This window comes from Dermacentor albipictus, chromosome 1 (genome assembly GCF_038994185.2).
Source record: "Dermacentor albipictus isolate Rhodes 1998 colony chromosome 1, USDA_Dalb.pri_finalv2, whole genome shotgun sequence".
In the NCBI taxonomy this organism is placed as follows: domain Eukaryota; kingdom Metazoa; phylum Arthropoda; class Arachnida; order Ixodida; family Ixodidae; genus Dermacentor; species Dermacentor albipictus.
Genome location: NC_091821.1, coordinates 337598024 through 337611857, shown reverse-complemented (window position 1 = coordinate 337611857; position 13834 = coordinate 337598024). Strand labels below are relative to the sequence as shown.

Here is a 13834-nt window from a genome sequence, read left to right as displayed (position 1 = left end):
CAGGTGGCCGTTTGTTTACGCGATGTTAAGTCGTAGCCGGTGATAGCGAGTTCCTAAATCCCGTGATAGTGGTCTTGAGAGCCTTGATTGATTGATTGGTCAATATATCTAATAAATAAACTCATAATGGCAGAGGAGACTCCTGAAATTGGGCGAACTATTACATGCATTTGTACATCGTAACGGCTTCTAGAACTTCGTATTTATTGTGATTAACACCGGCTCCTCGTGCTACCATGCTCTTGTTTGCGCTGTCCCTTGGAAAACGCGTAAAGAAACACCCTATAGCCACACAGCAGCTTCACTAGTTGAATTTACCAGAATTTTCTGAGCGTGGGTTAAAAGGACCGTTATCTGGTGAATTTTCTGAACGCTGCCGAAAACATTCGTGGAAAGCCCCTCCTAGAAACACTGTGCAACCCATACGACGGAAGCTGGCGCGACACTATACGTAACGCTAAAAATGACGTCGTTGGTCGGCATGGTATACCGGCGATGAACGCACAGCTACGACGTCAACGCGGACGACAGCGACAATGACAACTAACCCGTCGCTTACCATGCATGATAGAATATTCGCTGGGGATCAACGGTGAGAGTTTCCTTTGGCGAATTCTTCGCCAAGGAAACGTGGTGATAAACTTGACAAACGTGGTGATAAACTTGACAAACGTATAATGACGAACCTCGAGACAAACGCCAAGAACGTATACGCACGCCATACATGTCCCCTTAACAGCTATCACTGTAAAACGACACACAAGCTTACTCAACAGAGCTGATTGACAATTCCTCATGGCCTCACAAATGCGTGGGCGCTATAGGCGTGGCACAGGCACCTTCTAAAGAGCACTGCTCGATCACTTGAACGTGGCAGACTCGCGAATTTGCACGCCTCTCTTGAAGTCCGACATCTCAGCTTTCCTCCCTATTTCATAAAATTCTCTCTTTCTCTCCAGGAAGCGCTGTTAAGCGGCCTTCATAGGCCGCAAGAGCTGCTGCTCAGTTCTTCGTTTAGTGTATAGTCCGACTTCACATACGTGACCCACATACGCCCATTTCAGCAATTGTAACATAAGAACTGCATTTTTATGGCTGAATAATACGCAGCTGAACTCTAAATTATACCGTTACATATCTGGCCAACTTTTCGAGGGACGTGAACGTTTGCTGCAGTCTAGGGCACGTTGCCGGGCTAGTTGGTTTGGATTCATAATAGACACGGATCAGCGCAATACGACAGGGACCAAGAATAAGAAAGATTAGTCGTTGAATCGAGTAACGCAATTAGTCGTTGAAGCCTAAATTGCGAACGTGTAAAAGGCGTCGTTAAGAGGTCCGCCAGATGTTGGCCGACGAATTAAAACAGCTCTTCTGTGGCTCGATACCGATGGCCACTTCGGACGCTGTTGTCAGGAAATCATCTATGGACGTTTCTTCTTAAGTTATTATTATCATTTTCTTTTTTTTTCACTGGCCTAAACGGGAACATCTTCCCCTAGTCCCCTCAACAATGAACGCTGCGCTTCATACGACCCAGACGCAAGCATCCCGACATTGAGTAACCATAATCTTGTAGGTAACGTGTTCATCGCTCACAACACAGCCCTTCTCTCCAGCGCGCAAGTCAAGCGAGTTTCCATTGTCGCTGCCCTGATGTCTTTACAAGAAATAACGACGGCAGACGACAGACGAAATTTTTGAAAAGCAATTGTTAGCGAAGGTAGACAACAAGGTGCTTTAGACGCGCTGAAAACAGCCAGGCCATTTTGTTCTCTTTACTGAATTTGTTCTCTTTACTGAAAAGTTGGGAGGGAGTTAACGTAACAGTAACCGATTACTTTTCAGTAATTGATCAATTACTTTCCTGGGCAATAATTGGTCAATGTAATCGATGACAATTTTGAATGAAGTAATTGTAATTGGTTACATTTTTTTCTTAACGTGTGTAGGTCTTGTGTAGAAGACGTATATAGCAGAGATATCCACTTTGTTACTTCATTTAATTTATTATTATGCTTAACCGCATTAACTGCACATTTGCCTCTGGTCTGGCTGTCCTTCATTGTTGGTTCATCACGAGAGATGTTCTTCTCTTCAGCAACCGCGGAACTTCCCGCCGATCACGGTGCCTGTAACCTTCGGGCACCGACAGCGATGACGCAGTAACCGGCTCTCTGCACATCTGTTTTGCACAGGCGGCTGAGCTTAATTTCGAATGCATACCGCGCGCGGCTTAGTTTCACGATGCAAGGCTCTTCTCACAAGCAACAACTGCAGCAGCAGCAGCGCTAATGGAAAGGAAACACTCTCCGTTGCCAACCTATACAAACTGCATAATTATCATTCCTCAACATCATGGTCCATTCGTGGAAGTGTTCAAACAATGCTCGTCTCTTTCTCATGTGTGCTAGGCCTATACACCTTTCTGAGGTTCTCGGTTCCTATGGAGCCGACATTGCGCGTATTTTACACCCTCATGACAAAACCTCCAGCTCGGCGCTTTTGCAATGGAAGCCCTTGACGCATGGTCATAAGTCGACGGTTAGCAGAGACACGTGCATGCGTGCGGGCAAGTTTAACCTTCCGGAATTTACATCGCCCAGGTGCTGCCTTTCGAGAGCTGTGCATTCAATTAGTTTTCTTTCATATGTTTCCCGAAGCGTTTCCTAGAAGCCTAATGGGAATTTTTGTTGTTTTTCGGCATATTTACTCGTTTCTGACTGCTATGTAGCTGAAAATGTGATAGAACCCCTTAGGATATTCACGTACGTGTAGATTCATTAATGTATACAGTGAAGACTCCCTGAACTCGTGTGCCTAACATATTTTGCTAGATGAAAAAGGAACTGACGATTGCTTAGAGGAGTTTGGCCTACGAATATCAAGAACTCAGCGCGAACTGCGACTTAGAACAGGAGGTCTCAGCCCCCGTGATAAGCTTCTTTTTATTTGGTACAGTTATATCTTTTGTTTGAGCATTACAAGAGCCAACACGAGGTTCGACGGAAATAAAATATAACTTTTTCTGCACCTGCAATATAACGTATAATACATTAATGAATCTGTACGTTTTTCAAGGAATACGCCACATGTTTATTCATAACCTGCGAGCTCTGGTGGCGTCATTTGACATCAAGAAAGATATCTTTACATTAAATTTCATTATGAAACACTGCATATATCCTCATGTGCTTTGAATATTGTACACATATTTAGGTCTACTTCAAGAGTGAAGCATAATTTTGTCGACTGTATAAGCGGAAAATTGATTTTTTTAAAGATGAAGCCAAAAATTAAAAATGACTCGTATGACCCAATCGCTTAGAGCTTATGCTTCGCATTAAAATGTATTTGACTATAGCAGGACAAGACCTCTCTTTTGGAATATTGTCATGTTGGATGGAAATGAATAAACAATTATTATGGAGCGCAACTATACGTGGATCGTGTGAGTCAGAACAACACCCCTACATGCCCGTTCCCTCGAGAAACTTGAGCTGCTATCGAGTCAAAGAGATTCTCGGCTCTCACGCGCGCATTCATGGAATTTCGTCTTGCAGGTTTTGGTTGAGAGCTTCGCGACGAATGCAGCGCGAAGTCTCGTCAATTCCAAATCACACCCTACCATCTCCGCGCTGTGCAGCGAAGGCAAGGGTGTGTGTCAGCCAATCAGCAACAATTGAGCCGGCTGTGTGTTTCAGATAAGGAAAGGAAAATCGCCCACGTGAATGAGTGAGCGAATGAGCGAGTGCGTCTCCATAAACAGTAAAATTGTTAGACTATCAAAGGATGATAACACGAGGTGGCACGAAAAACGTTCCGGCAATAAATGCCATTTCATTCCTCGTGTGCTATGAACCCTCCCGTGAAGCTTAAGTCATTGAGTCGGAGTCGCGAGGACGGCGGTCAACGGTTAGCAGTGAGTGAGTGAGTGAGTGAGTGAGTGAGTGAGTGAGTGAGTGAGTGAGCGAGTGAGTGAGTGAGCGAGTGAGTGAGAAAACTTTATTTCGAATCCGAACGATTCGCATCCGGCGAATTAATGTGCTGGAACACCCGCAGAGGTTACGGCCAAGAGGTCTTGCCTCCCGGCGGCTTCTTTGGCCCTCTGGACTGCCCCTAGAGTTGGTCTTCCAGGTTCGAGCTGAGTACGCGGCATGCCATGGCGCGCGGAGGCTGTCGGTGGGGGTCTCGCTCTCATTGCCGTGTATTAGTCCCCGGCATTTCCATAGCATGTGTTCTGGCGTGGCTCTGGTGCCACACACTTTGCATCTATCTTCTGTGTATATTTCTGGATAAATAGCGTGCATTAGTGTCGGACTCTTGTATGATCTCGTTTGTAGTTGTCACCACTGGACAGCTTGCGACCTATATAGTTGTGGATGGCGTGGTGAATAAGGGCATCTTTGCAACTTGTAATGGTTGGTGGTGTCGTTGAACCAGGTCATTCGGTCTTCCCATTCCTATACATCGGAGGGTCCTGTCGAGGGGTCTACCTTCGTCGCAGCTCGGAAAGCGAGACATCGAGCTCCGTTATATGCCGCCGCGTTAGGTTTGTCCTCTCCCGTTGAGCCTTATGTGCTCGTATTCATATGATTTGTACGCATATCTGTCTTCCCTTGTTATTTTGCCTTTTCCGAGTGTGTTTAGCACCTCAGGTGAGATCCGGCCGTTCGTGGTTGCGTACTGCCGTTTGCGATCGCTGATTATGTAGCATGCGTTGGTTTGTGCTATGGCTATAACGCTATAGCCGCTTCCACCGCAGTTTCTATGCGTGTCGTGTTTATAGACAAGCTTGGGTAGCATTGCCTATTGTGGTTAAATACTGGTGCGACAAAGCTACGTTTGCGTTTGTAACGTGCAGCGTCCACAGAAATCGCGTCATTGTCTCTTCCGTAGTCCTTCGCCATGTTCTTTGCCCTGCTTCAACCTGCCCTCGTGGTGTACAGGATGCATAATCTTGGGTAGTAGGGGTGCCGTCAGTTTGACCCTTATTTTGGGGGGTATGTTCCGTTTGTCTCCGTGTTGTGTGAGGTAGCGGATACCTAGTTTATCTAGGATGTGTCTGCCCGCCGTCGCCTAGAGGAGGCGTTCGTATTGTGCCATACGTTGCGCTTCTATTAGCTCCTCTAACATGTGCAGCCAGAGCTCTAGGAGCTTCTCCGTGCTCGTGCTTAGCATGAGTACAATCCCTTGTTTATGTACCTTCCTAATTAGGCCATCTAGCTTACTCTTTTCTGCGGCGTACCATCTGTGGTATGACGCCACATACGTGGTATACATACATACGTGATGATTCTCATAACGCTTGCTTCTTTCATGCCCACGTGCCTGTTGGTGATTCTCTTGCTCAATCGCATCGTCTGAGAAACTTTGGCTTCGATTTTGCGAATTGTTTCTCCGTTGGTGCCCTTGGCTTCTGTGATCATTCCCAACACCTTTATCTTTTCGACTTTTGGTATGGGTATGGAATTTTGGTATGGTATGGGTATACTTCCATCTTGCTAAAATTCCTGCCCGCTAAGCGCGCGGCAGGCGACATCGCCGCAGGTGCGGCGAAGCCGCCCACGGCATCTTTGCAGGCATAATGTGGTCAAAAATCGGTCCTCCCACCTTAATTTGGTGTCAGGACGATCGTGGTGACTTGCTGCGTCGATCCGTGGTGTTTCCTTTTTGACGGACTTGGTGATTTTCCGCCAAGAATCACTCGAGAAACACGGAGCCGACGTGGGGTGTTGATGATGAACCTCTGTCGTGGCTCGCACCCATTAAGGTGGATAGGCCAAGAATCGGGCGGCAGGAAATAGCTAAGGAAATTATTATTTGAAGACGATAAACGCAAAGTAAAAGAAATACAAAAAAGGAGATGATACAATAACTAAACTAGTATGCGTCCGCTCACCGTTTTTGTCTTCTGCTTCCTCTTTATTCCATGTACGATGCTCCTTGACAAACTTAACTGCCTATACGTCGCGACTCAAATACTTTTCGCTCCCGTTGGCGAGCGGAAAGTGTTGGCCTCGTTGTTTGCATTTGACGAATGTTCTATAGCCATGTAGTCCTGCTGGTGTTGCCGTAGCTGTTCTCCGTTTGACGGAGGAAGCAAGCTTTGCAGCGGTGAGGGCAGTGTTCGTTCTCAGCCTTTCGAAAATCTAGACTGCAAGGCCGAAGCCACGAACTGGGGACAGGGTACGGATCCCGTAGTACGGCCTTCCGTCGTTCTCTTTGTCTAGCTTATTAAACGCTCGTCGTCCGTATAGACCGCCCAGTTCTCCGTCGAGACCCGGCACACTATTACTAGGTTCACAGCGCGGGCTGGAACCAACTTGAGCGCCACGCCAAGACGTGCGAACGAAGCTGTTGTACAAGGACTAGCCATTTAGCTTTACGACACGTACATATTTCAGAGACGAGATATGCGCTCCACGCGAGCCAAACATCTATAGGCCTTATTCACTACTCGAGAGCGCTGACGAGCATACTAGAAAAGCAGTGTTAAGCGAAGAAACAGGGTTTTTAGGTCCGATGAACAGTTGTCGAACGGGTTTAAGCGAAGCGCTTAACGAGTTTGACCGCATGACCCTGCCGCACGTGCGGCCATTATATTGGATCCGTATTATAGTCATTCACCGACATGCAGTCGGGCTCTGTGCTTTGTCTAATAGCTCACGTAGTTCACTTCTCTAACGCACTACGATAAAAAAGACCGCCTGATTTCTCTCGCCCTCACTTAGGCGATATTCGAAGTCGAAAGGAAGGGCAATAATCCGCATTGGAACTGTCCGTTATCCATACAGTATAAGTCGTCGGGGCCGGGAAAATTTTTCACGACATCAATGTCTTCGCGATAGCCGTAGTTCATTATAATGCCTTTCTGTAACAAAAATTAATTTTTCATACATGCAGTTAATTGGTTGATTCACGTTCAAAAGTGCGCATATCTGTTCTATATATCCCTTTCAGGCACCAATTCATTAGGTTGATTTAAAACTGAATTTCGCCGCATTTCTTACTTCTCCATAATCGTAAAAAGCGCGCCAGTTGCAGAATAGAATAAGAATTTTCATTGCTTTAGCGAGTTTTGTCAAGCTTGCAGAATGTACTCCACGTAAGAACTCACTACAGGAACATCAGATAAACCCGCCGTGGTTGCTCAGTGGCTATGGTGTTGGGCCGCATTTCGATGAGGGCGAGATGCGAAAACACCCGTGTACTTATTAGATTTAGGTGCACGTTAAAGATCCCCAGGTGGTCGAAATTTCCGGAGTCATCCACTACGGCATGCCTCATAATCGGAAAGTGGTTTTGGCACGTAAAACCCTATAATTTAATTTTTTTAACATCAGATATGAGAACATTAACTATTTCATGTCTAGCAGGCTTAAAAAGCGCCTATTCATTTTGTAGCGGCAAATCAAACTACAAAAGCCAACAATTTATGTGAGGCTAAATGAAATGACCTTAGTGGCATTACCATCACATATTAAAAGAACACCTCTGGTCACATACTCCCTAAGCGAGTCATACAAGTATCATAATGCAGTTATCATGATATATAGTGTATGGCTTGATATATTAGTGCATGCTTACAAATATTTTTTCTATTGCTGAGTGATGCTCACACCACGCCATTCATGTTTTGTCATATCACAGATTGAGGAGCGCTAAACACATTGTGACAAGTCACTAAAGCATGGCAGGGCATTCATGTCTCACTGCTACCACTTCATTTGTTTAAAGTGAGGTAAAATGCTTTTTTGTGATGCACTCGAAACACGAAGCGATGATAAAATTGATACGATTGCGGTGAGAGGACAGTGTTAAAATCGTACATCGGCGCTCGACATGAGCAGCCACTGATCTTACTGCTCCGCAAAGACGACAGCAAAAGGCTAAATGCTTTTGCACACCTTCAAAAACTGTAGACTAGCATTTAAGACTGCTACAAATACAGAAGAAGCGGTTTTTCAAGATATTTACAACACATACATGCACATCTAAACGCACAGCACCTGCAGATGATGCGCCGTGCAATCCACACTATTTGTGGTAGAGCGAGTGCCCGACAGGGAGTGACTCGGCTCGATCTCGCGGCCAATTGTAATGCAAACTTGAAGGTATTTGCAAAAGTGATGATCCAAGAATACGGCACACCTTTCTTTGGCCACTTGTAGTTAATGATGTCACTTATTTTTTTGGTTAATCCGCTATTTCAGCCTCTCTGTCAAGTCCGTATTACCGGTTGGCAATCGTGCTGAAGCACCCTGCGCTTCATGAACTGTACCTGCGACATAACGTTGCTGTCCCATCGAGCACATCTGTTGAGCACCTTTTCAGTATAGGGAACCGTAAGAACAGAGGCAAGCTCTCCAACAAATTCATCATCCCAATTCATCTTACATCTTAATAATATATCAGTTAATAGTCGGTGCCGTGTCATCGTTTTTACTTTCCTTTTGTCCATGTCTTGTGTTGCACTGTTACGAACCTTGCAATGAATCCTAGACAACTGGCCCAACTTGCCGTCTTGATGCAGTAAAGAAATGCTTTTTATGAGTATTTAGTATTATACTCAAACACTTTTCTAATTGAGTATTTTGTACTCTACTCAAATACTTTTTCGAGCAATACTTAGTAGCTTATCCTAAATAATTTTTTAAAGAATCATGTACAAGTCTGATATGACCTTTAATCATCATCATCAGCCTGGTTACGCCCACTGCAGGGCAAAGGCCTCTCCCATACTTCTCCAACAACCACGGTCATGTACTAATTGTGGCCATGCCGCCCCTGCAAACTTCTTAATCTCATCCGCCCACCTAACTTTCTGGGGTGCCAAAATTGCTTGTTAAAGGCATAAAGTAAGGTTGCATTAAGATTATCAGGAACACATATAAATTTGCTCAGAATTAATTGATACGAGTCATAGCTGGGGCACATGACAGAACATACCATGATGACCAAAAAATATGTACCGTCTCCTACACTGGGTCAATCACATGAATTTAGTGTAGCAGTGATGTACTACACCATCTTTTTGTACTGGTGCTGAGTCATATCGAGGAGCATGTAATGGATGCACTTACACAGTTCAATTAAAGACACACAGAGAGAACACAGATTAAGCCAATCATTTATATAAAGCCATCAGTACAATGCATCAAATCCTGCTGCAGCATAAACGGAAGCACTTCAAATAGCAGCTATTACCTGAAAGCACATGGTTGTGGAAGCACCTGAAGATTTTTGTTCATTCTGCGTTACCCGAAGTAATGACACCAGAGATCGTGCAGAACGTAATCTGTGAACACAGTTTGCTGTAAATATGAAAGACAAGTACAGCTCTGCAATACCCTGAATGTGCCTTTTGGCCGCTCACAAGCTTACAGGGTGGTCTATAGACTAGAACGCTTGAAGTAGCGGAACACGGTCACACCCTTCTATGGTCACATTTAAAGTTTTAACAACATTAATTACACATATTGGTTCTATACATGCTACAGGAAAATGGAAGATATCAACGATGTCTTAATTACATCTTCAGCTACAGCTAATATATAAGCAACTTTCATGCTAGCATAGTGAGCAACATACTCAAAAATATAGCTGTGCACATAGAATCCCTCATTTCTCCGTGTCCTGCTCCACACAATTTTAAACATTAACACTAGTATGCCACCTTTAAACTGTTCTAACATGCTGAAGGAAGGTAGATCACATAAATATGTCTTGTCCAGGGTTACACTGTTGTACCCTAAACATGAAATTTCAAATACTTGTTGCCACAGGGAAGACATCATGATAACTTTCGAACAAATCACGTGCTTGTTTGCAAGCAAGGCATTTCTTTCAGCGCTTCCGTTCTGTATAGCTAGCCTAAAACAGTCACAATATTTTAAAAACTAATGTAACAATAACAAAACAAACATACATGCCTAGCCGCACAGTTTTCAATGCTCACAATGTAAGTCAAACGTCTCTTGAGTAAATGATAGCACAGCGAGAGAGTCAGCAGGTGAAAGGCAATTGTCGTCATGCTTGACCTGCAACTGCATCTCAACTCCAATTTTGTAAGGTAATTTCTCTTTGGCTGTGATGTTGTTTACTGAAGCAGTGTGCCCACCAGCCGAGCACCATTCCTCATGACACAAGTCAATGCAGTCTCTGGCTGCGCACTCCTGGTGTGCCTGAGAAGAGATGCTAGTAGCGGTTGCAGCACAGGTATGGAAAGTTTGTGATGCCCACACTGCTGCTAGTGCTACAGCTGTTGGTATAAGTGATGAGGCTGCTGGCCTACAAAAGGTCGATGCTGTCGAGGTCATCAAGTCGCAACAGTCATGTGGACACGATGGCTGATGGCTCAGACTGAAGTTGGGCATGACGTCTCCTCAAGTCTGAGCGAATCAGAGCTGTAAATGAGAAACAGTGTGTTTCAGAGCCATATTTAAATATATACAATAGAACCTCGTTGATACAGTCCCGTTACGTAGGTTTTGCCGGCGCCAACATTCGCAATCGAGAACAAAAAAAATTACAATAGTTAGGCTCATTTTTTACCGGTTCATACGTTCCCACAATATAAAATTTTTTGGCACCAGCGTTCAGTACGTCACCAAACTGCGATCATATGATATGTTTTCTGGTCGCTAGATCCAATGTAAACAAGAAAATACGCGAGGCGCGCGCGATCGAAAAAAGTATATAGCCGCCCGTCTCGTGTGAAAACGACTGCACACCTAGTTTCTTATTCCAGTACTAGCGAATCTCCACCCAGGTCGTAGGGTACCGCATTCACAGCTATCGTCACCGAATAATCATCTTCGTCTATCTGTTTTACAGCGCCGTGGTGCATAGTGCGTACTGCACACTTTTAGTAGGCAATAATCCAGATGCGCCACCATTCCCTGCTGCAGGCGACCTGATGTGGGCATCACGTTTCGCTTTGGCGTCGCCCACCAGCTCGATTTCGTTTCGGTTTCCCGTCGCTCTCTTAAAACACCACGCAATAGTAAAACAACACAACGTGCCTCGGGCCGCTGGAGCACAACCTGCTCGCCGCACGCCGGCGTCGTGCTGCAGCGATCCGCGCCACGCTTCGCATTATGTAGACGTCAACAATAATTGAGTGCGTCAATTTCTTTTTAGTTACTTCGGATTGTAAGTTCTCACGGTTAGTGCGTTTTTTTCTCACAGTTTCTTCTAAGACGTATGAACGAGGTTCTGCTGTATAGAACACGAAGCACGTATGCAATACTTTCACTAAAGGTATATTAGCATGTGAACTAAATTCCCACTTGTATGATTCGTCAACTGTGTGTGTACATGTATACTTAACTGTACAAGCTTTAATATCGTATCAAAGGATGAATAAGCTTTTACCTCATATTGAGAGCCTATTTTTGAGGTGATCCATGTCATGCAACTTATGCTCAAAAAAATTTTTTTTTGCTGTGTTTAGAATTGATTTTATCCCATGTTTTTGTGTTCACAATACATTTGCCAAAAGTGTAAGCATGCCAGATTAAATTTCCTGAAACTGCCGTCATTTGTGCAACAAAGGATTACAATGCACACAGATCAATGGACCTCAGGATTGGACAAAACCTAAATATTTAGAAGAATGACTAAACAGAATGCTTAAATGAGCCATGCTTAAATGAGCACCACAAACAGTACAGACATTTTTTTCTTGTGTCAGGAGAAAGTGCCAGATGTATCAAGGGAGTTAGGGGTTGACCCCACTGCCTCTGTGGCTGGCCCCCAGGTTTTTTGTGCAAAAGCAGAAATAATTCTTAGCACACAAATGTTTTGAAATATGCTTAAAATTTATGACATCTGGAACAGATACTTGTTCTTCCAGAGCACTGGCGTGTGTCCCAGGACATGGCCAAAAAATTTTTTGTTGATATTCACTTTTATAGTCAAATAAAGTATCCTTGGGCAGCAACCTGACATGCCAACCAAGGAATGCTGAATGCTATTACAACGCTTAACACACTACAATCAATTAAAAATAATATGTTATAACACACCAAAGTCTAAAAGAGAAATGTGCTGATTTCACAGATAATGTACTTTATGAAAAAGCACTACACAATAGCTAGCCCTGGCTATACACAGGCTCCTTCTCATGATCCTGCACTTGGAACGAAATGAACAAGCAGTTAGCAAACTATATGAATAACAGGTGAGGAGCAAGTTAGGTTACCTGAAGGATGGCTTGAGCAAGCATGCTGTACAGCACCCAAATGCACCTACCTGTGAGTATGGAACCAGCAAGCAGAGCACCCGATAGTGCTAGGTTTGTTGTGCGATCCCCGTATACGACAAGCATTTGGCCAGCAGCCATGGTAAAGAGGATGCCGAAAACCTGTGCTGAGGCATTAAGGAGGCCCGATGATGTTCCTTCGGGCTCCGGAAAGGTTACCTCAGCTGCAAACTCAAATCCCAGTGGAAGATAGCCTGTCATGAAGAACCTGCAAGACGCAATAACACAGGTGCAAACATGGGTTGTTTTATTAGTCATCGGTCATTAAAAAAAATGAACAACTGCCAACTGCACTGCAAGTTCCCAGTGCAAGCCCAACCCCTGCACATAGGTCAGCAGCTGTGGGGAGTGGCAAAATGGGTAGAGACAGGTTCAAGGGGTGGAGGGTAAAGTTTGCAGAACAAAAGAAAAATTGCAGATTATATGCAAACGCGAGCAAGTCCTACATTAAAGATAACAAAGCTGTACAACCAAGTTTCTCACACCCTTTGGAAACCTATGGGCCCAGACTGCCACTGCCCAAAACATACCCAAGCCTTTGCAGATGCTTAATTATATCTGGTGCATTTCATTCTAAAAACCCAAGTAAGTCTTTTAAAATATTTCACTAATCCAAGCTTTGTACTTCTATACTCTGTTCTATACTCAACGCTTGTTTCCGCTTTCTCAATGGCACAGACACATGAGAGATATGTCATGTTTCCCTGACATGCGTGCACATGCATGAGTTGCGAGAGAAAAATGTGCAGTCTGAACCTTGGTACTAGGGACATGGACATGTTTTTGCCTGTTTGTCCCTAGTTGAGCTGCCCTCAGAGACCATGGGTAGATAATCCGGAATAAGTCTTCCTCCATATGTCTTTTGTGGCATAGAGGTTGCAACACCATGCTCGTGATTAAGAGGTCCATAGTTAGAATGTGTGTTTGAACAGCTTTTTTCTTCCTTTCTTTTTTTTTCAACCTGCATTATATCATTTCCTCCTTTCCCTTCCGCAGTAGTTGCTTTTTACCTATGTTTCACCACCAGGGCTGACACGAAGGGTTCCTGCTAAGGGGAGCGAAATGGGCATGTCGTTGTATGCAGCCTGGAAGCTCTGCGGATGCCAGTATCCAGTTACACATTCTGATGGCCTAGTCATATGGCTGCTATAGCACTGTGATGCAGGCCATGTTGCTGGCTACTCATAGAGATAATTCATTACCGATGCCAGCATATAGCTGTGCAATTCCCGGTCATACAGCCACTTTGAAGCAGCAACACAGGCTGTGTTGATGACTGTTTTCTGGCTGACATTTGATACTGACTGTGCCGCCACTTGCCACCACCGCCACTGCTAGAAAACTGCTTAACAGGAAGCTTCAGCACGGGTGCTCCCATCTAAATACGCGTAAAAAGAGAATTCGTTTTTCTCGGCAACCAATGCACCAAATTTGACAAGGTTTGTTGCATTTAAAAGAAAAACTTTAAATCTAGTGACTATTGGTTTTTAATTTTTAAGTTAGGTTGTTAATTTTTTATTAAAAATTAGCAAAAATACAAAATTTTCAGTAAACAAAGCTATCAAG

The 13834-nt window shown here is 44.3% G+C and overlaps 1 protein-coding gene and 1 long non-coding RNA gene across 5 annotated transcripts in view; one reads left to right on the top strand and one right to left on the bottom strand.

Moving 5' to 3' along the window:
- The window catches only part of LOC139054568 (uncharacterized), a 42900-nt gene that overhangs the window by 5832 nt on the left and 23234 nt on the right, over positions 1 to 13834 (top strand). The gene's annotated exons all lie outside the window — the stretch shown is intronic.
- The window catches only part of LOC135898607 (choline/ethanolamine transporter flvcr2b-like), an 88241-nt gene continuing 83524 nt past the window's right edge, over positions 9118 to 13834 (bottom strand). For all 3 annotated transcript variants that reach the window (XM_065427774.1, XM_065427847.1, XM_065427690.1), the window contains exons 9-10: positions 12259 to 12476; positions 9118 to 10409 (exon numbers count right to left, since the gene is read on the bottom strand). In XM_065427774.1, coding sequence (XP_065283846.1) covers positions 10336 to 10409; positions 12259 to 12476 — 292 coding nt within the window. In that variant the 3' untranslated portion in view covers positions 9118 to 10335. The remainder of the gene's footprint in view (positions 10410 to 12258; positions 12477 to 13834) is intronic.